This window comes from Taudactylus pleione, unplaced genomic scaffold (assembly GCF_031769625.1).
Source record: "Taudactylus pleione unplaced genomic scaffold, aTauple2 ptg000467l, whole genome shotgun sequence".
Classification (NCBI taxonomy): domain Eukaryota; kingdom Metazoa; phylum Chordata; class Amphibia; order Anura; family Myobatrachidae; genus Taudactylus; species Taudactylus pleione.
Window position 1 is genome coordinate 1,611,707 of NW_028284869.1, and position 22,230 is coordinate 1,633,936.

General features: G+C 44.9%; 1 protein-coding gene across 1 annotated transcript in view; it reads right to left on the minus strand.

The window, feature by feature from the left end:
• Nucleotides 1–22,230, minus strand: part of DPYSL5 (dihydropyrimidinase like 5) — a 180,999-nt gene that overhangs the window by 38,309 nt on the left and 120,460 nt on the right. Inside the window, exons 7-10 of the mRNA XM_088448835.1 lie at nucleotides 19,253–19,328; nucleotides 11,899–12,055; nucleotides 10,405–10,546; nucleotides 4,305–4,447 (exon numbers count right to left, since the gene is read on the minus strand). Of these exons, the coding sequence (XP_088304961.1) occupies nucleotides 4,305–4,447; nucleotides 10,405–10,546; nucleotides 11,899–12,055; nucleotides 19,253–19,328 (518 nt within the window). The remainder of the gene's footprint in view (nucleotides 1–4,304; nucleotides 4,448–10,404; nucleotides 10,547–11,898; nucleotides 12,056–19,252; nucleotides 19,329–22,230) is intronic.

Consider the following 22,230-nt stretch of genomic DNA (forward strand, 5'->3'; position numbering starts at 1 on the left):
GTATGACGGACAGTAAGGACAGCTCTCTGTATGACAGAAAGTAAGGACACAGCTCTCTGTATGACAGACAGTAAGGACAGCGCTCTGTATGATAGACAGTAAGGACAGCTCTCTGTGTGACAGACAGTAAGGACAGCTCTCTGTGTGACAGACAGTAAGGACACAGCTCTCTGTGTGACAGACAGTAAGGACAGCTCTCTGTGTGACAGACAGTAAGGACAGCTCTCTGTATGACGGACAGTAAGGACAGCTCTCTGTATGACAGACAGTAAGGACACAGCTCTCTGTGTGACAGACAGTAAGGACAGCGCTCTGTATGATAGACAGTAAGGACAGCTCTCTGTGTGACAGACAGTAAGGACAGCTCTCTGTGTGACAGACAGTAAGGACACAGCTCTCTGTGTGACAGACAGTAAGGACAGCTCTCTGTGTGACAGACAGTAAGGACAGCTCTCTGTGTGACAGACATGTATGACAGACAGTAAGGACAGCTCTCTGTATGACAGACAGTAAGGACAGCTCTCTGTATGACAGACAGTAAGGACACAGCTCTCTGTGTGACAGACAGTAAGGACAGCTCTCTGTGTGACAGACAGTAAGGACAGCTATCTGTATGACAGACAGTAAGGACAGCGCTCTGTATGATAGACAGTAAGGACAGCTCTCTGTGTGACAGACATGTATGACAGACAGTAAGGACAGCGCTCTGTATGACAGACAGTAAGGACACAGCTCTCTGTGTGACAGACAGTAAGGACAGCTCTCTGTGTGACAGACAGTAAGGACATCTCTCTGTATGACAGACAGTAAGGACAGCTCTCTGTGTGATAGACAGTAAGGACAGCGCTCTGTATGACAGACAGTAAGGACACAGCTCTCTGTATGACAGACAGTAAGGACAGCTCTCTGTATGACGGACAGTAAGGACAGCTCTCTGTATGACAGAAAGTAAGGACACAGCTCTCTGTATGACAGACAGTAAGGACAGCGCTCTGTATGATAGACAGTAAGGACAGCTCTCTGTGTGACAGACAGTAAGGACAGCTCTCTGTGTGACAGACAGTAAGGACACAGCTCTCTGTGTGACAGACAGTAAGGACAGCTCTCTGTGTGACAGACAGTAAGGACAGCTCTCTGTATGACGGACAGTAAGGACAGCTCTCTGTATGACAGACAGTAAGGACACAGCTCTCTGTGTGACAGACAGTAAGGACAGCGCTCTGTATGATAGACAGTAAGGACAGCTCTCTGTGTGACAGACAGTAAGGACAGCTCTCTGTGTGACAGACAGTAAGGACACAGCTCTCTGTGTGACAGACAGTAAGGACAGCTCTCTGTGTGACAGACAGTAAGGACAGCTCTCTGTGTGACAGACATGTATGACAGACAGTAAGGACAGCTCTCTGTATGACAGACAGTAAGGACAGCTCTCTGTATGACAGACAGTAAGGACACAGCTCTCTGTGTGACAGACAGTAAGGACAGCTCTCTGTGTGACAGACAGTAAGGACAGCTATCTGTATGACAGACAGTAAGGACAGCGCTCTGTATGATAGACAGTAAGGACAGCTCTCTGTGTGACAGACATGTATGACAGACAGTAAGGACAGCGCTCTGTATGACAGACAGTAAGGACACAGCTCTCTGTGTGACAGACAGTAAGGACAGCTCTCTGTATGACAGACAGTAAGGACAGCTCTCTGTATGACAGACAGTAAGGACAGCTCTCTTTGTGACAGACAGTAAGGACACAGCTCTCTGTGTGACAGACAGTAAGGACAGCTCTCTGTATGACAGACAGTAAGGACAGCTCTCTGTATGACAGACAGTAAGGACAGCTCTCTTTGTGACAGACAGTAAGGACAGCTCTCTGTATGACAGACAGTAAGGACAGCGCTCTGTATGATAGACAGTAAGGACAGCGCTCTGTGTGACAGACAGTAAGGACAGCTCTCTGTGTGACAGACAGTAAGGACAGCTCTCTGTGTGACAGACAGTAAGAACACAGCTCTCTGTATGACAGACAGTAAGGACAGCTCTCTGTATGACAGACAGTAAGAACTCAGCTCTCTGTATGACAGACAGTAAGGACAGCTCTCTGTGTGACAGACAGTAAGGACAGCTCTCTGTGTGACAGACAGTAAGGACAGCTCTCTGTGTGACAGACAGTAAGGACAGCTCTCTGTATGACAGACAGTAAGGACAGCTCTCTGTGTGACAGACAGTAAGGACTGCTCTCTGTGTGACAGACAGTAAGGACTGCTCTCTGTGTGACAGACAGTAAGGACAGCTCTCTGTGTGACAGACAGTAAGGACAGCTCTCTGTGTGACAGACAGTAAGGACAGCTCTCTGTGTGATAGACAGTAAGGACAGCTCTCTGTATGACAGACAGTAAGGACAGCTCTCTGTGTGACAGACAGTAAGGACACAGCTCTCTGTATGACAGATAGTAAGGACACAGCTCTCTGTATGACAGACAGTAAGGACAGCTCTCTGTGTGACAGACAGTAAGGACAGCTCTCTGTGTGACAGATAGTAAGGACAGCTCTCTGTATGACAGACAGTAAGGACAGCTCTCTGTGTGACAGACAGTAAGGACACAGCTCTCTGTATGACAGACAGTAAGGACACAGCTCTCTGTATGACAGACAGTAAGGACAGCTCTCTGTGTGACAGACAGTAAGGACAGCTCTCTGTGTGACAGATAGTAAGGACAGCTCTCTGTATGACAGACAGTAAGGACACAGCTCTCTGTATGACAGATAGTAAGGACAGCTCTCTGTGTGACAGACAGTAAGTACAGCTCTCTGTGTGACAGACAGTAAGGACAGCTCTCTGTCTGACAGACAGTATGGACAGCTCTCTGTATGACAGACAGTAAGGACAGCTCTCTGTGTGACAGACAGTAAGGACACAGCTCTCTGTATGACAGATAGTAAGGACAGCTCTCTGTATGACAGACAGTAAGGACACAGCTCTCTGTATGACAGACAGTAAGGACAGCTCTCTGTATGACAGACAGTAAGTACAGCTCTCTGTGTGACAGACAGTAAGGACAGCTCTCTGTCTGACAGACAGTATGGACAGCTCTCTGTATGACAGACAGTAAGGACAGCTCTCTGTGTGACAGACAGTAAGGACACAGCTCTCTGTATGACAGACAGTAAGGACAGCTCTCTGCATGACAGACAGTAAGGACAGCTATCTGTATGACAGACAGTAAGGACAGCGCTCTGTATGACAGACAGTAAGGACAGCGCTCTGTATGACAGACAGTAAGGACAGCTCCCTGTATGACAGACAGAAAGGACACAGCTCTCTGTGTGACAGACAGTAAGGACAGCTCTCTGTATGACAGACAGTAAGGACAGCTCTCTGTGTGACAGACAGTAAGGACAGCGCTCTGTATGATAGACAGTAAGGACAGCGCTCTGTGTGACAGACAGTAAGGACTGCTCTCTGTGTGACAGACAGTAAGGACAGCTCTCTGTATGACAGACAGTAAGGACAGCGCTCTGTATGATAGACAGTAAGGACAGCGCTCTGTGTGACAGACAGTAAGGACAGCTCTCTGTGTGACAGACAGTAAGGACAGCTCTCTGTGTGACAGACAGTAAGGACAGCTCTCTGTATGACAGACAGTAAGGACAGCGCTCTGTATGACAGACAGTAAGGACACAGCTCACTGTGTGACAGACAGTAAGGACAGCTCTCTGTGTGACAGACCGTAAGGACACAGCTCTCTTTGTGACAGACAGTAAGGACAGCTCTCTGTATGACAGACAGTAAGGACAGCTCTCTGTATGACAGAAAGTAAGGACAGCTCTCTGTGTGATAGACAGTAAGGACAGCTCTCTGTGTGACAGACAGTAAGGACAGCTCTCTGTGTGACAGACAGCAAGGACAGCTCTCTGTGTGACAGACAGTAAGAACACAGCTCTCTGTATGACAGACAGTAAGGACAGCTCTCTGTGTGACAGACAGTAAGGACATCTCTCTGTGTGACAGACAGTAAGGACACAGCTCTCTGTATGACAGACAGTAAGGACAGCTCTCTGTGTGACAGACAGTAAGGACAGCTCTCTGTATGACAGACAGTAAGGACAGCGCTCTGTGTGACAGACAGTAAGGACACAGCTCTCTGTATGACAGACAGTAAGGACAGCTCTCTGTGTGACAGACAGTAAGGACAGCTCTCTGTGTGACAGACAGTAAGGACACAGCTCTCTGTGTGACAGACAGTAAGGACACAGCTCTCTGTATGACAGACAGTAAGGACACAGCACTTTATGCCTTTGGTTACCTTGTGGCTTCTGGGTCCCAGACCACCACGTCTGCATCGGCCCCCGGAATAATGCGTCCTTTTCGTGGGTACATGTTGTGGATTTTGGCTGCGTTGGAGCTCGTCACAGCCACAAAGCGGTTCTCATCCATCTTCCCTCCCACCTGCAACACAGACCCACAGTGTCACATATTGTCACATACTGTCACACACTGTCACACAAAGCCACACATTGCCACACATTGTCACACATTGTCACACAGAGGGCTACACACCATCACACACTGACATACACTGTCCCACCCTGCCATATTGTCACACACTGTCACACACTGACATACACTGTCACACCCTGCCATATTGTCACACACTCTCACACACTGACATATTGTCACACACTGTCACACACTCTCACACACTGACATACACTGTCCCACCCTGCCATATTGTCACACACTGCCACACAGTCACACACTGTCACACACTGACATACACTGTCACACCCTGCCATATTGTCACACACTGTCACACACTGTCACACCCTGCCATATTGTCACACACTGTCACACACTGACATACACTGTCACACCCTTTCATATATTGTCACACACTTTCATTCTCTATTACACACTGACATACAGTACACTGTCACACCATGTCATATATTGTCACACACTGATATACACTGTCACACCATCATATATTGTCATACACTCTCACACTCTGTCATATATTGTCATACTCTGTCACACCCTGGATATATAACACTCGGTCATACACTGTCACACACTGACATACACTGTCACATACTCTTACACACTGACATACACTGTCACGCACACTTTCATTCTCTATTACACACTGACATACAGTACACTGTCACACCCTGTCATATATTGTCACACACTGATATACACTGTCACACCATCATATATTGTCATACACTCTCACACACTGACATACACTCTCACACCCTGTCATTTATTGTCACACAAGATCACATACTCTGTCACACCCTGGATATATAACACTCGGTCATACACTGTCACATACTCTTACACACTGACATACACTGTCACATACTCTTACACACTGACATACACTGTCACACACTGACATACACTGTCACACACTGTCACACACTGACATACACTGTCACACACTGACATACACTGTCACACACTGTCACACACTGACATACACTGTCACACACTGTCACGCACTGACATACATTGTCACATACTCTTACACACTGACATACACTCTTACACACTGACATACACTGTCACACACTGTCACACACTGACATACACTGTCACACACTCTTACACACTGACATACACTGTCACACATAATCCCACACTGACATACACTGTCACATACTCTTACACACTGACATACACTGTCACATACTCTTACACATAATTCCACCACAGTATCTTTACCAAACGACTACTGGCTGTGATACCTGAGTATGTGAAAGGGTAAATACATATATTATTGATGCATTCATTACTGTAGAAGTGGAAAAACAAAAAAGATTACTGGTCCTAAAGGTTTCACATGTATTATTATTATTATTGTTATCATCATCATCATCAGTTTTTTTATCATTATTAGTATAATCCTCCTCCTCCTCCTTATTCAGTGTTCTCCCCAGGCTGTTTTCTGCGGGCGCATCACCCGGCACTTTCCCCCGCCAACTCCTGCTGTGGAACGCTGGCCTCTGAAGTGACCGGAGACTAAAGAAGCCTCGGATCGCTTCAGAGGCAAACGTTCCCAGTGATGCAGTGTGCGGGTGACGTCATGACGTCACCCGTGACGTGAGAAGCCTGCCCCGTGCGCCTGCTGGATCTAGTTAGATCCAGTCAGAGCGAGGCAGCGGGAGTGGGAGTGCAAGCGGCGAGCAAGTTAAGACAAGTCCTGGGCTGGGGCTGGGACCAGTCTGGGGTCACTGTCTAAGGGGCACTATTTAAGCCTGGGGGCACTGCAAAAGGGACCAGCCTGGGGGCACTGCATAAGGGACCAGCCTGGGGGCACTGCATAAGGGACCAGCCTGGGGGCACTGCATAAGGGACCAGCCTGGGGGCACTGCAAAAGGGACCAGCCTGGGGGCACTGCAAAAGGGACCAGCCTGGGGGCACTGCAAAAGGGACCAGCCTGGGGGCACTGCATAAGGGGCCAGTCTGGGGGCAATAAATAGGGGCACAACTTTAGCCTGGGGACACTGAATAAGGGCAAGCAAAACTACAGGGGGCAATGTACAAAGGGTAAAACTACAGGGGGCAATGTACAAAGGGTAAAACTACAGGGGGCAATGTACAAAGGGTAAAACTACAGGGGGCACAAATAAAGGGGGCACTGTATAAAGGGCACAAATACAGGGGGCACTGCATATGGGGATAACTACAGGGGGCACTGCATAATGGGCACTTTTGACTGAGAGCCAGTGGGGGAGCAGCCAGAGACCTGTCAGGCTGGAATGCAAAGGGAGATACCCCTTTTCCCGGCGCAGGCATAATTGCGAAGGTCCCCAGCCAGCTACTTCTCGATGCCACCCGGCTGGAAAAAATTTCTGGGGAGAATACTGCTTATCATCATCATCATCATCATCATCATCCTTATTATTATTATTATCATCATCATCATCATCATCATCATCATCATCATCATCATCATCATCATCCTTATTATTATTGTTATTATCATCCTTATTATTATCATTATTATCATCATCATCATCATCCTTATTATTATCATTATTATTATCATCCTTATTATTATCATTATTATCATCCTTATTATTATCATTATTATCATCATCATCATCCTTATTATTATTATTATTATTATTATTATTATTATTATTATTATCATCCTTATTATTATTATCATCCTTATTATTATTATTATTATTATTATTATTATTATCATCCTTATTATTATCATTATTATCATCCTTATTATTATTATTATTATTATTATTATCATCCTTATTATTATTATTATTATCATCCTTATTATTATTATTATCATCCTTATTATCATCCTTATTATTATTATTATTATTATTATTATTATTATTATTATTATCCTTATTATTATCATTATTATCATCATCATCATCCTTATTATTATCATTATTATTATCATCCCTATTATTATCATTATTATTATCATCATCATCATCCTTATTATTATTATCATCCTTATTATTATTATTATTATTATTATCATCCTATTATTATTATTATTATTATTATCATCCTTATTATTATCATTATTATCATCATCATCATCATCATCATCCTTATTATTATCATTATTATCATCATCATCCTTATTATTATCATTATTATTATCATCCTTTTTATTATCATTATTATCATCCTTATTATTATCATTATTATCATCATCATCATCCTTATTATTATCATTATTATTATCATCCTTATTATTATTATTATCATCCTTATTATTATTATTATTATTATTATTATTATTATCGTCCTTATTATTATTATTATTATTATCATCCTTATTATTATCATTATTATTATCATCCTTATTATTATTATTATTATCATCCTTATTATTATCATTATCATCATCATCATCATCCTTATTATCATCCTTATTATTATTATCATCATCATCATCATCATTATTATTATTATCATCATCCTTATTATCATTATTATTATCATCCTTATTATTATCATCCTTATTATTATTATTATTATTATTATTATTATTATTATCATCCTTATTATTATCATTATTATCATCATCCTTATTATTATTATTATTATTATTATCATCCTTATTATTATCATTATTATCATCATCCTTATTATTATCATTATTATCATCCTTATTATTATTATTATTATTATTATTATTATTATTATTATTATCATTATTATTATCATCCTTATTATTATTATTATCATCCTTATTATTATCATTATTATCATCATCATCATCCTTATTATTATCATCATCCTTATTATTATTATTATTATTATTATCATCATTATTATTATTATTATTATTATTATCCTTATTATTATTATTATTATTATTATTATTATCCTTTTTATTATTATTATCATCCTTATTATTATTATTATTATTATCCTTTTTATTATTATTATTATCATCCTTATTATTATTATTATTATCATCCTTATTTTCATCATTATTACTATTATTATACTATTATAGGTAGGTAGTATCATTTGCCTATAATATTGCCACAGGCCCAGCAGATATTAGTTAAACAGTTCTAGGCAGCTGGGAATATTGTATGTTATTAATCTACTAGACAGGGGGCCTGAGTGGCCTGAGGTGGACGCTAATGCTGACGCAACTGCAACTTTTTATGCAGTACGATTGCGGCTTTATGCTAATGATGCAGCCAATGTAATTCGTACAGAGATATCCACAAGCTGCTTTGTAAATCTGTGTAAAAAGACGCATCATCGGACGCAACATCAAACATTGCCCCAGCCCTGTGGAGGCGCAGAATGTCCGCCCCAGCATGGCTGAATGGTGAGATATAGGCCGAGCTGGCGCGTACGCTTCCCCAATGCTGGATAACGGCTGTTGGAAGGATCAGGGTGGAGCTGTAGCCACACAGTGCACTGGCCTGATCAGCGTTATACAAGGAAGCTGGGAACCCAGGGATAGGATAACATGGGTTTAATGTCAGCCAATTATCGCAGAGAAGGGGTGGACCTTAGCTTTTATTAAAGGCTGCTGGTTCCTGGATGTCGGACTAGCCGGCCAATCTGACAGTCAGTTGGACAGTGCTAGATTAGTGCTGGGGTTTCCCAGAAAGATGCATCTTGTTTTATTTTATACCTATGAGTATGTTAAAAGTAAAAAGAAAATAATAAAAGCACCTTGGTCCAATCAGGATCTGGGGAGTCCGGCGGTGCAGGATTGCCGTATTCTGGGACCGGAAGGCAGTGGAGCTGGAAGTCTTCCAGTCACATTTATTAGGGTTCTCATGAACCGTGGAGGAGCAATCATTGCAGGAGAACTTGATGGTACTGATGCTGGGACCAGAAGGCAGCAGTGCTGGGGGCATCTCCAATAGCTCAGACAGCTATGGCTATGGTCGCAACAGGTCTGCACCTCGTGATGTGTCTACAAGCCCCCAGCTGCCAAGTTCCCCTGAACCTCGATAGCAACATGCGGGAAGTGAGCACTGGGCCTGATTCAGCGTTGAACGCTATTCCGATTTTCAAGCAGGTGAGCGAATTATCGGTGCTCAGTGCATGCGTCACATTCACATTGCGCATGTGCGGCAAATGATTTGCGATTGAGCTCGCTGTGAGGATTCACTTGCAATTGATTGATAGGAAGAGACCATTTTGTGGGTGGAAACGGGAGGCCAAAATGTTTCCTTGTTAGTAGATTGAAGTTTGTAGCACAATGGTTTAAAACTATGACAAAATGTAAATCTAACCTAAGTACATCTGGTGGCTCAATGGGCAAGAGTTCATGTTCTACAACTTTAGACTGTTACAGTCACCTAGGATCAGGGCCGTTTCCTGGGCATGTACTGGCCAGCGTCTGCCATCGCGCACGCAGAGAAAAAACCTCCAGCGTCTCAGTTACAACGCCCATTCTGAGGGACCATAGACTCACTCGGGAAGTCGATGTTTTCCGGATCTGCGCCAAATGCTGCATTTGTGTGCACAGTTATGGGCAGTTTCGAGGACTCCGGTGGGCATCTCAATACAATTTCCACTGGCTGATGCATTAGGGTATTTTAGCAATTGCTAAGCAGCAAAATTTGCAAATGCGTTTGCGTTAGCGTACAAGTCTGAATCAGGCCCACTGATACAAAATCAGATGTCAGGAGCATTTCACCAGAGCAACCAGCAGGGCGGCACTCCAGCAGCTGGCCACTATGCCAAGAGGTGCAATGGGTTCCATAGGTGTGTGAAGCAGCCTGGTGGTGGCAGTGATAACCTCCTACAACCAATAAGCCCGATGCGCTCAGTACGAATCATGCCCATTTTGGAATTACCCTGGGAAGAACAACATCTGTAGAGATAAAACTTTTGTGGTGGATGCCCAGTAGTTATTAGACCCTAATCAGACTCACCACTCCTCTCTCCCAGATCACGTTCATGCGGTCCTGAACTCCTCCCACTCCATGGGGGATCTTGGTGAAGTCCTCTTTGCCCATGGCCTTCTGCTTGGTGGTGAAGGTTCTGTGGTCTGAGCTCACCACGTTCAGAGTGTCACTGGCAGAGAAGGGAGAACTGGGTTACACAGGAAACCATTCAGTTGGTAGAAGATAGACATTACTGGTACAGGGTACCAGCATGGCATTGAGACGCTAAGGAGCTTCACTGAGTTTCAAACTGGCCTTTTTCTACATTATCATCTGTATAATTAGGTCTTAACCTGGCCCCAAACACCGGCAAATACCTGCTGATATCAGACAATTGGCCCTAAATTTCAAAGTGTGTGGCCGCAAATACCCAGGCGGTCCGATAACCATAGCGCCAAAGAGGGGTCATTATCTTGCAGCTGGAAAAAGTGATCGCATGATGCCCCTTATCAGCCTGAGGGTGAGATCCGACCACCCTATCAGGCTTACTAGGCGGTGTACATGGTCAGGACTCCTCAATCCCAGTGCCGAATACACGCTCATCTACATGTTCTCATCAAACATGGAAACCTAGCTATGTAGCCAAGTACAGGGCGGCCATGATTAAACCTCCCCTACTCAGAGCCGTCTGTAGCTCGATGTAACAACCAGAATGCCACCACATTTGGTAGGCAGACTAACTAGGACACGGGGAACAGGGTTCCTGCAAAATAAAAAATAAATAGTGAAATAGTCGCCGATAGGGGCAATATGGAGCTGTACATTGTGAAAATGGACCGACCAATGAACAACAAGACTAAACTGTAATGAGCGATGACCTTTATTTGGTTACACTAATGATAACACTTCAATAAAACATTTGACTGCCCGTCTTCACACTATTTTCTCCCTTGTACAGCGCCATATTCCCCCTGCTTACCGTGTCCTCATTAATCTCCTTATCAAATTTAGTGATACTGTGTTTGTTAGATCGATTGTTGGAGGGCAGCGCATGTACAGGATGTGTGTCATTTTTGGTCCTGGCCACCGTTCCTGGAAACGGGTTCATGTCGCCTCTTTTGTATGGGAGGGACAAGACCAGTGTCGGCCTCGGTAGACACAGATTTCCTGGCCTCGTAAGTGACCAGGCCCTGGCCAGGCTGTGGTAAGCTTCAGCTTATGCACCTCCTGCTGCATTTCCATTTTGTTGGACAGTATTGCACAGCCGTTTCTGTGCGGCTCGGCAATACTGTCCATCTCTGCATCAGGCCCTCGGTCGGCTCTGAATAGGGGAAGTTTAATTATGGCCAGGGAAGATCAGCCGAATGCAGGAGCATTTACAAAACGTAAAGATGCAGCGTGGAAACGTTCCTACAGGGGCCTGGGGAGGTCAGTAACACAGTGAGCCCTGCTATAGTGATGATAAATCATTCTGTAACCATCATGAAATGAAAGCATTACAGGAGCATCCGGGAAGAACAAAGGAGATCCCCGTTCACTTACTTGGCCAGTAGACTCATGAGGTAATTTGGGGTGTTGGAGTCTAGTCGGAGTGGAGGTACCGTGACGTAGGCTGCAGCATGTGACCAGTCCTGGTGGTAGTAGTAGAGGCCATTCATGGTGGCGTGGGCTGTGGTGGTTTCTGCGTACACAATTTTCCCTGGATGGAACCACAAATGTCTGTTATCATTTCCCGCAGTCTTACGGTTCTTGCTCTAAAGTTTAAAGATCGTTATACTGAAACGAAGACAATAGTTCTACAATAGCCATCATCGTTCTCTATGTCCTATGTTACTCATACATAATACAATGGTGGAGAGTCTGAGCAGGTCCATGCAACCACCTCATTCTCACCCAGCTGTCCTCTCTATGTCCTCCTATGTTACTCATACATAATACAATGGCGGAGAGTCTGAGCAGGTCCATGCTACCACCTCATTCTCACCCAGCTGTCATCTCTATGTCCTCCTATGTTACTCATACATAATACAATGAGTCTGAGCAGGTCCATGCAACCACCGCATTCTCACCCAGCTGTCCTCTGTGTGTCCTTCTATGTTACTCATACATAATACAATGGCGGAGAGTCTGAGCAGGTCCATGCAACCACCGCATTCTCACCCAGCTGTCCCTCTGTGTCCTTCTATGTTACTCATATATAATACAATGGCGGAGAGTCTGAGCCGGTCCATGTAACCACTGCATTCTCACCCAGCTGTCCTCTCTATGTCCTTCTATGTTACTCATACATAATACAATGGCGGAGAGTCTGAGCAGGTCCATGCTACCACCACACTCTCACCCAGCTGTCCTCTCTGTGTCCTTCTATGTTACTCATACATAATACAATGGCAGAGAGTCTGAGCAGGTCCATGCTACCACCACACTCTCACCCAGCTGTCCTCTCTGTGTCCTTCTATGTTACTCATACATAATACAATGGCAGAGAGTCTGAGCAGGTCCATGCAACCACCGCATTCTCACCCAGCTGTCCCTCTGTGTCCTTCTATATTACTCATACATAATACAATGGCGGAGAGTCTGAGCAGGTCCATGCAACCACCGCATTCTCACCCAGCTGTCCTCTCTATGTCCCTCTATGTTACTCATACATAATACAATGGCAGAGAGTCTGAGCAGGTCCATGCAACCACCGCATTCTCACCCAGCTGTCCCTCTGTGTCCTTCTATGTTACTCATACATAATACAATGGCGGAGAGTCTGAACCGGTCCATGCAACCACCGCCTTCTCACCCAGCTGTCCTCTCTATGTCCTCTATGTTACTCATACATAATACAATGGCAGAGAGTCTGAGCAGGTCAACGGTACCACCACACTCTCACCCAGCTGTCCTCTCTGTGTCCTTCTATGTTACTCATACATAATACAATGGCAGAGAGTCTGAGCAGGTCCATGCTACCACCACACTCTCACCCAGCTGTCCTCTCTATGTCCTTCTATGTTACTCATACATAATACAATGGTAGAGAGTCTGAGCAGGTCCATGCTACCACTACACTCTCACCCAGCTGTCCTCTCTGTGTCCTAATATGTTACTCATACATAATACAATGGCAGAGAGTCTAAGCAGGTCCATGCAACCACCGCATTCTCACCCAGCTGTCCTCTCTATGTCCCTCTATGTTAATCATACATAATACAATGGCAGAGAGTCTGAGCAGGTCCATGCAACCACCGCATTCTCACCCAGCTGTCCCTCTGTGTCCTTCTATGTTACTCATATATAATACAATGGCGGAGAGTCTGAGCAGGTCCATGCTACCTCCGCATTCTCACCCAGCTGTCCTCTCTATGTCCCTCTATGTTACAAATACATAATACAATGGCGGAAAGTCTGAGCAGGTCCATGCAACCACCCAGCTGTCCTCTGTATGTCCTTCTATGTTACTCATACATAATACAATGGCGGAGAGTCTGAGCAGGTCCATGTAACCACCGCATTCTCACCCGTTGTCCTCTCTATGTCCTTCTATGTTACTCATACATAATACAATGGCAAAGAGTCTGAGCAGGTCCATGCTACCACTGCACTCTCAACCAGCTGTCCTCTCTGTGTCCTTCTATGTTACTCATACATAATACAATGGCGGAGAGTCTGAGCAGGACCATGCAACCACCGCATTCTCACCCGCTGTCCTCTCTATGTCCCTCTATGTTGCTCATACATAATACAATGGCGGAGAGTCTGAGCAGGTCCATGCTACCACCACACTCTCACCCAGCTGTCCTCTCTATGTCCTTCTATGTTACTCATACATAATACAATGGCGGAGAGTCTGAGCAGGTCCATGCTACCACCGCATTCTCACCCAGCTGTTCTCTCTATGTCCCTCTATGTTACGCATACATAATACAATGGCGGAAAGTCTGAGCAGGTCCATGCAACCACCCAGCTGTCCTCTCTATGTCCTTCTATGTTACTCATACATAATACAATGGCGGAGAGTCTGAGCAGGTCCATTTAACCACCACACTCTCACCCGCTGCAATCTCTGTGTCCTTCTATGTTACTCATACATAATACAATGGCAGAGAGTCTGAGCAGGTCCATGCAACCACCGCATTCTCACCCAGCTGTCCCTCTGTGTCCTTCTATGTTACTCATACATAATACAATGGCGGAGAGTCTGAGCCGGTCCATGCAACCACCGCATTCTCACCCAGCTGTCCTCTCTATGTCCCTCTATGTTACTCATACATAATACAATGGCAGAGAGTCTGAGCAGGTCATGCTACCACCACACTCTCACCCAGCTGTCCTCTCTGTGTCCTTCTATGTTACTCATACATAATACAATGGCAGAGAGTCTGAGCAGGTCCATGCTACCACCACACTCTCACCCAGCTGTCCTCTCTATGTCCTTCTATGTTACTCATACATAATACAATGGCAGAGAGTCTGAGCAGGTCCATGCTACCACTACACTCTCACCCAGCTGTCCTCTCTGTGTCCAAATATGTTAATCATACATAATACAATGGCAGAGAGTCTGAGCAGGTCCATGCAACCACCGCATTCTCACCCAGCTGTCCCTCTGTGTCCTTCTATGTTACTCATACATAATACAATGGCGGAGAGTCTGAGCAGGTCCATGCAACCACCGCATTCTCACCCAGCTGTCCTCTCTATGTCCCTCTATGTTACTCATACATAATACAATGGCAGAGAGTCTGAGCAGGTCCATGCAACCACCGCATTCTCACCCAGCTGTCCCTCTGTGTCCTTCTATGTTACTCATACATAATACAATGGCGGAGAGACTGAGCCGGTCCATGCAACCACTGCATTCTCACCCAGCTGTCCTCTCTATGTCCTTCTATGTTACTCATACATAATACAATGGCGGAGAGTCTGAGTAGGTCCATGCTACCACCACACTCTCACCCAGCTGTCCTCTCTGTGTCCTTCTATGTTACTCATACATAATACAATGGCAGAGAGTCTGAGCAGGTCCATGCTACCACCACACTCTCACCCAGCTGTCCTCTCTATGTCCTTCTATGTTACTCATATATAATACAATGGCGGAGAGTCTGAGCAGGTCCATGCTACCTCCGCATTCTCACCCAGCTGTCCTCTCTATGTCCCTCTATGTTACTCATACATAATACAATGGCGGAAAGTCTGAGCAGGTCCATGCAACCACCCAGCTGTCCTCTGTATGTCCTTCTATGTTACTCATACATAATACAATGGCGGAGAGTCTGAGCAGGTCCATGTAACCACCGCATTCTCACCCGCTGTCCTCTCTAAGTCCTTCTATGTTACTCATACATAATACAATGGCAGAGAGTCTGAGCAGGTCCATGCTACCACCGCACTCTCACCCAGCTGTCCTCTCTGTGTCCTTCTATGTTACTCATACATAATACAATGGCGGAGAGTCTGAGCAGGACCATGCAACCACCGCATTCTCACCCGCTGTCCTCTCTATGTCCCTCTATGTTGCTCATACATAATACAATGGCGGAGAGTCTGAGCAGGTCCATGCTACCACCACACTCTCACCCAGCTGTCCTCTGTGTGTCCTTCTATGTTACTCATACATAATACAATGGTGGAGGGTCTGAGCAGGTCCATGCTACCACCGCATTCTCACCCAGCTGTCCTCTCTATGTCCTTCTATGTTACTCATACATAATACAATGGCGGAGAGTCTGAGCAGGTCCATGCAACCACCGCATTCTCACCCAGCTGTCCTCTCTGTGTCCTTCTATGTTACTCATACATAATACAATGGCGGAGAGTCTGAGCAGGTCCATGCTACCACCGCATTCTCACCCAGCTGTCTTCTCTATGTCCCTCTATGTTACTCATACATAATACAATTGCGGAGAGTCTGAGGAGGTCCATGCTACCACCGCATTCTCACCCAGCTGTCTTCTCTATGTCCTTCTATGTTACTCATACATAATACAATGGCGGAGAGTCTGAGCAGGTCCATGCAACCACCGCATTCTCACCCAGCTGTCCTCTCTATGTCCTTCTATGTTACTCAAACATAATACAATGGCGGAGAGTCTGAGCAGGTCCATGCTACCACCGCATTCTCACCCAGCTGTCTTCTCTATGTCCCTCTATGTTACTCATACATAATACAATGGCGGAGAGTCTGAGCAGGTCCATGCTACCACCACACTCTCACCCAGCTGTCCTCTCTGTGTGTCCTTCTATGTTACTCATACATAATACAATGGCGGAGAGTCTGAGCAGGTCCATGCTACCACCGCATTCTCACCCAGCTGTCCTCTCTGTGTGTCCTTCTATGTTACTCATACATAATACAATGGCAGAGAGTCTGAGCAGGTCCATGCTACCACCGCATTCTCACCCAGCTGTCTTCTCTATGTCCCTCTATGTTACTCATACATAATACAATGGTGGAGGGTCTGAGCAGGTCCATGCTACCACCGCACTTTCACCCAGCTGTCCTCTCTATGTCCTTCTATGTTACTCATACATAATACAATGGCGGAGAGTCTGAGCAGGTCCATGCTACCACCGCATTCTCACCCAGCTGTCCTCTCTATGTCCCTCTATGTTACGCATACATAATACAATGGCGGAAAGTCTGAGCAGGTCCATGCAACCACCCAGCTGTCCTCTCTATGTCCTTCTATGTTACTCATACATAATACAATGGCGGAGAGTCTGAGCAGGTCCATTTAACCACCGCATTCTCACCCGCTGCCCTCTCTGTGTCCTTCTATGTTACTCATACATAATACAATGGCGGAGAGTCTGAGCAGGTCCATGCTACCAACCGCACTCTCACCCAGCTGTCCTCTCTGTGTCCTTCTATGTTACTCATACATAATACAATGGCGGAGAGTCTGAGCAGGTCCATGCAACCACCGCATTCAGACCCGCTGTCCTCTCTATGTCCCTCTATGTTGCTCATACATAATACAATGGCGGAGAGTCTGAGCAGGTCCATGCTACCACCACACTCTCACCCAGCTGTCCTCTGTGTGTCCTTCTATGTTACTCATACATAATACAATGGCGGAGAGTCTGAGCAGGTCCATGCTACCACCGCATTCTCACCCAGCTGTCTTCTCTATGTCCCTCTATGTTACTCATACATAATACAATGGTGGAGGGTCTGGGCAGGTCCATGCTACCACCGCATTCTCACCCAGCTGTCCTCTCTATGTCCCTCTATATTACTCATACATAATACAATGGCGGAGAGTCTGAGCAGATCCATGCTACCACCGCATTCTCACCCAGCTGTCCTCTCTGTGTCCTTCTATGTTACTCATACATAATACAATGGTGGAGAGTCTGAGCAGGTCCATGCTACCACCGCATTCTCACCCGCTGTCTTCTCTGTCATCTAAACTGCAATAAAGATGTAAAACCCGACTACACTGATTTGGTAACTTTCACCATTTATTCCATCAAAAGGACATAAGGGGGGTTTATTTACGAAGTGTTGGGTTGTAAAACCGGACACGGTTCGTGTTTAAGCCTGACAGATAAGAGACACAGCTAGTAAAGCACTGCTTTACGGGGGAATTTTTTTTAATAAAATTCAGGAATTTACTAAGCTCCCGTGTTTGTCAGGATGGTGTATGTGATAGTTCCTACCCGTGTTTACTCCCCGTGTTTCCTTAGCCCAACACTCCCGAACAAGCAGCCTGCACTTATCAGTGGGATACGTGCAGGCTGCCTGTGTATGAAAATGAATAAAAGAAAGGGTTAATATTTAAAAAATGGTGTGGGGTCCCCCCCAACGCATAACCAGCCACGGGCTCCTAGTAATGGATTTAGGGGGGGTCTTCATGCAGTTTTGTATTAATTTTGTAACTATTTAATTGCTTTTAAGCCTAAGAAGCCTGCACAGATCATAGTGATTATAGTGATAAAAGTGATTATAGTGATCTGTGCAGCACTTCTCCCAAACTCGCCTGCCTTAGGCAGGTCTATTGTCTGGTCGATTGTGATGTACATTTTAGGTCAAATTTAAAACTGTCCGTTAGTAATCTCCAGTTTCTATGGTTGTCAATGTAAAACTATCGATGTTTGAATCGATGTTCTAAACTGTCCTAAAGTCGAATTTTTGGTTGATTTGGCTTCGATTTTGACATCAGTAAATCTCTAATTAGCAAACGAGATGCCAAATTGCACCAAAAATGCAAAAATTTACCATTAGTAAATAGACCCCTATGTCCTATAAATCAGCGAACATCCAGAAGACCTGTACCATGAGCAATTCAAGGTGAATTTGATTATGGACCTACCCAATCCTGGCTATCTACCATTCATTCAGGCCTGACATAGAAAGATCTCCACTCGGGAAATGTCCATAGGGACACACTGACCGCTCCCACTCTCACCCTCAAGCCAGTAACTCTCCTGTCCTACATCTCCTCATACATCACTCAGGTGTTGTCCTACATCTCCTCATACATCACTAAGGTATTGTCCTACATCTCCTCATACATCACTCAGGTATTGTCCTACATCTCCTCATACATCACTCAGGTATTGTCCTACATCTCCTCATACATCACTCAGGTATAGTCCTACATCTCCTCATACATCACTCAGGTATTGTCCTACATCTCCTCATACATCACTCAGGTATAGTCCTACATCTCCTCATACATCACTCTGGTATTGTCCTACATCTCCTCATACATCACTCAGGTATTGTCCTACATCTCCTCATACATCACTCAGGTATTGTCCTACATCTCCTCATACATCACTCAGGTATTGTCCTACATCTCCTCATACATCACTCAGGTATTGTCCTACATCTCCTCATACATCACTCAGGTATTGTCCTACATGACCCCGGCGATGGCATCCTTCTGGATCTCACCTTGCATTTTGGCAGAGGCAATGACATCACCTGCTGACATACTGGACACGTTCACCAAGTACACAGGGCAAAAGGTCTGAGAAGCAGAGACAGAGAGGTGGCTACAAGATTAGTACAGCCAGATACACACCGGTTAGGACTAGATGGTGAGTACACAGTACATAGTAATAACACACTAAGATACACACACACCACACAGTAACCCAAACACTAAGACAGACACACCACACAGCAACCCAAACACTAAGATACACACACACACCACACAGTAACCCAAACACTAAGATACACACACCACACAGTAACCCAAACACTAAGATACACACACACACCACACAGTAACCCAAACACTAAGATACACACACACACACACACACACACACACACACACACACACACACACACACACCACACAGTAACCCAAACACTAAGATACACACACCACACAGTAACCCAAACACTAAGATACACACACCACACAGTAACCCAAACACTAAGATACACACACCACACAGTAACCCAAACACTAAGATACACACACCACACAGTAATCAAAACACTAAGATAGACACACACCACACAGTAACGCAAACACTAAGATAGTATTTGGGTTACTGTGTGGTGCGTGTAGCTTAGTGTTTGGGTTACTGTGTGGTGTGTGTGTATCTTAGTGTTTGGGTTACTGTGTGGTGTGTGTTTGTATCTTAGTGTTTGCGTTACTGTGTGGTGTGTGTCTATCTTAGTGTTTGGGTTACAGTGTGGTGTGTTTCTATCTTAGTGTTTGGGTTACTGTGTGGTGTGTGTATCTTAGTATTTGGGTTACTGTGTGGTGTGTGTATCTTAGTGTTTGCATTACTGTGTGGTGTGTGTATCTTAGTGTTTGGGTTACTGTGTGGTGTGTTTCTATCTTAGTGTTTGGGTTACTGTGTCGTGTGTGTATCTTAGTGTTTGGGTTACTGTGTGGTGTGTGTATCTTAGTGTTTACATTACTGTGTGGTGTGTGTATCTTAGTGTTTGCGTTACTGTGTGGTGTGTGTATCTTAGTGTTCACTAAGATACACACACCACACAGTAACCCAAACACTAAGATACACACACCACACAGTAACCCAAACACTAAGATAGACACACACCACACAGTATCCCAAACACTAAGATACACACACACACCACACAGTATCCCAAACACTAAGATACACACACACACCACACAGTAACCCAAACACTAAGATACACACACACACCACACAGTAATCCAAACACTAAGATACACACACACACACACCACACAGTAACCCAAACACTAAGCTACACACACCACACAGTAACCCAAACACTAAGATACACACACACACCACACAGTAACCCAAACACCAACATACACACACCACACAGTAACCCAAACACCAACATACACACACCACACAGTAATCACACAACACAGTAACCCAAACACCAAGATACCCACACAACACTGTAACCCAAACACCAAGATACACAAAGCACACAGTAACCCTAACACCACACAATATAGCACACAGGCAGCAATGCCCAGGACAGGTATCACACAATACAGCACACGGCAGTGATGGACAGAACAGGAATAATCAGAGTTATGGTAGAACATACCTTAGATAACTCCTTTTCTTCAAGGACCATAGGGTCCACAGAATCTACCTTGGGGAATGTAGTGGAACGATCCATTTCACCAAACATCTCTAGCTTTGTTGCTCCCAGCATGCATCGGTCCTCCTCCCTATATACCCCGCCCCCAGCCACAGGCATTCAGTTTGTTAACAAGCCTAATGGCAAGAGATAGTGGAGAAGGAGGTACATCGCATACAAGACACACACCACATACGAAGAGAGAATCAGTGATACGAAAGAGCAAAAGAACAGATCCCAACTGAGGCCAGGTGCGTCAGGGAGGGTGCTCTGTGGACACTATGGACCTCGAAGAAAAGGAGTTATCTAAGGTCTGTTATACCATAGCTCTGATTTTCTTCTTCAGGATCCATAGGGTCCACAGAATCTACCTTGGGGACGTCCTAAAGCAGTTCCCTAAGGGTGGGGACACTCCTGCACAGAGAGGAGAATCCACCGCCCAAAGGAAGCATCCTGGAAGGCAAAAGTATCAAATGCATAGAATTTGATAAAAGTATTGACGGAAGACCAAGTGGCTCCCTTGCATAGCTGTTCAGTGAGGCGCCATGTCTAACCGCCCCCGATGGTCCCACAGACCAAGTAGAATGTGCTGTCACCTTGTTTGGGACAGGGAGACCAGCCTGTGTATAGACCTGAGAAATAGTCGTATGCAGCCAGCGAGTCAAAGTCTGTTTGCTTGCTGGCCAGCCTCGTTTGTGAAACCCATATAACATAAAGAGCAAATCTGGTTTCCTGATGGAGCTGGTACGATCCACGTTGATACGAAGGGCTCGAACCACATCCAGGGAAGCTTCACCTGTAGACAGGTCTGAAGACTGAAAGGCCGGAACTACAATCTCCTCATTCATATGGAAACGGGAAACCACCTTTGGTATGTAACCTGCCTTAGTACGGAGGACAGCTCTATTTTGATAGAAAATCAAATATGGAGAGCGACATGACAGAGCTGCCAAGTCAGAAACTCTACGAGCTAAGGCAATAGCGAGGAGAAAAAGTACCTTTGCTATCAACCATCTAAAGTCCAAAGGTTCAAAGGGAGCCGTCTGCAACGCCCTGAGAACCAAAGTCAAATCCCACAGAGCCACCGGAGGGAAAAATGGAGGTTGTAGCCGGAGAACCCCCTGCAAGAATGTTCTAACATCCAGCAGAGGGGCAATTCTGTATTGAAACTGGTAAAGCAGAAATCTGAATTCTCAAGGTAGCCAGGCGAAGACCTAAGTCTAATCCTGCCTGAAGAAAATATTAGGGTCATATTTTCTGTGAGCACACCAAAGAAAAAATTAATGGCAAATTCTGTGATAGATGCGGGCGGA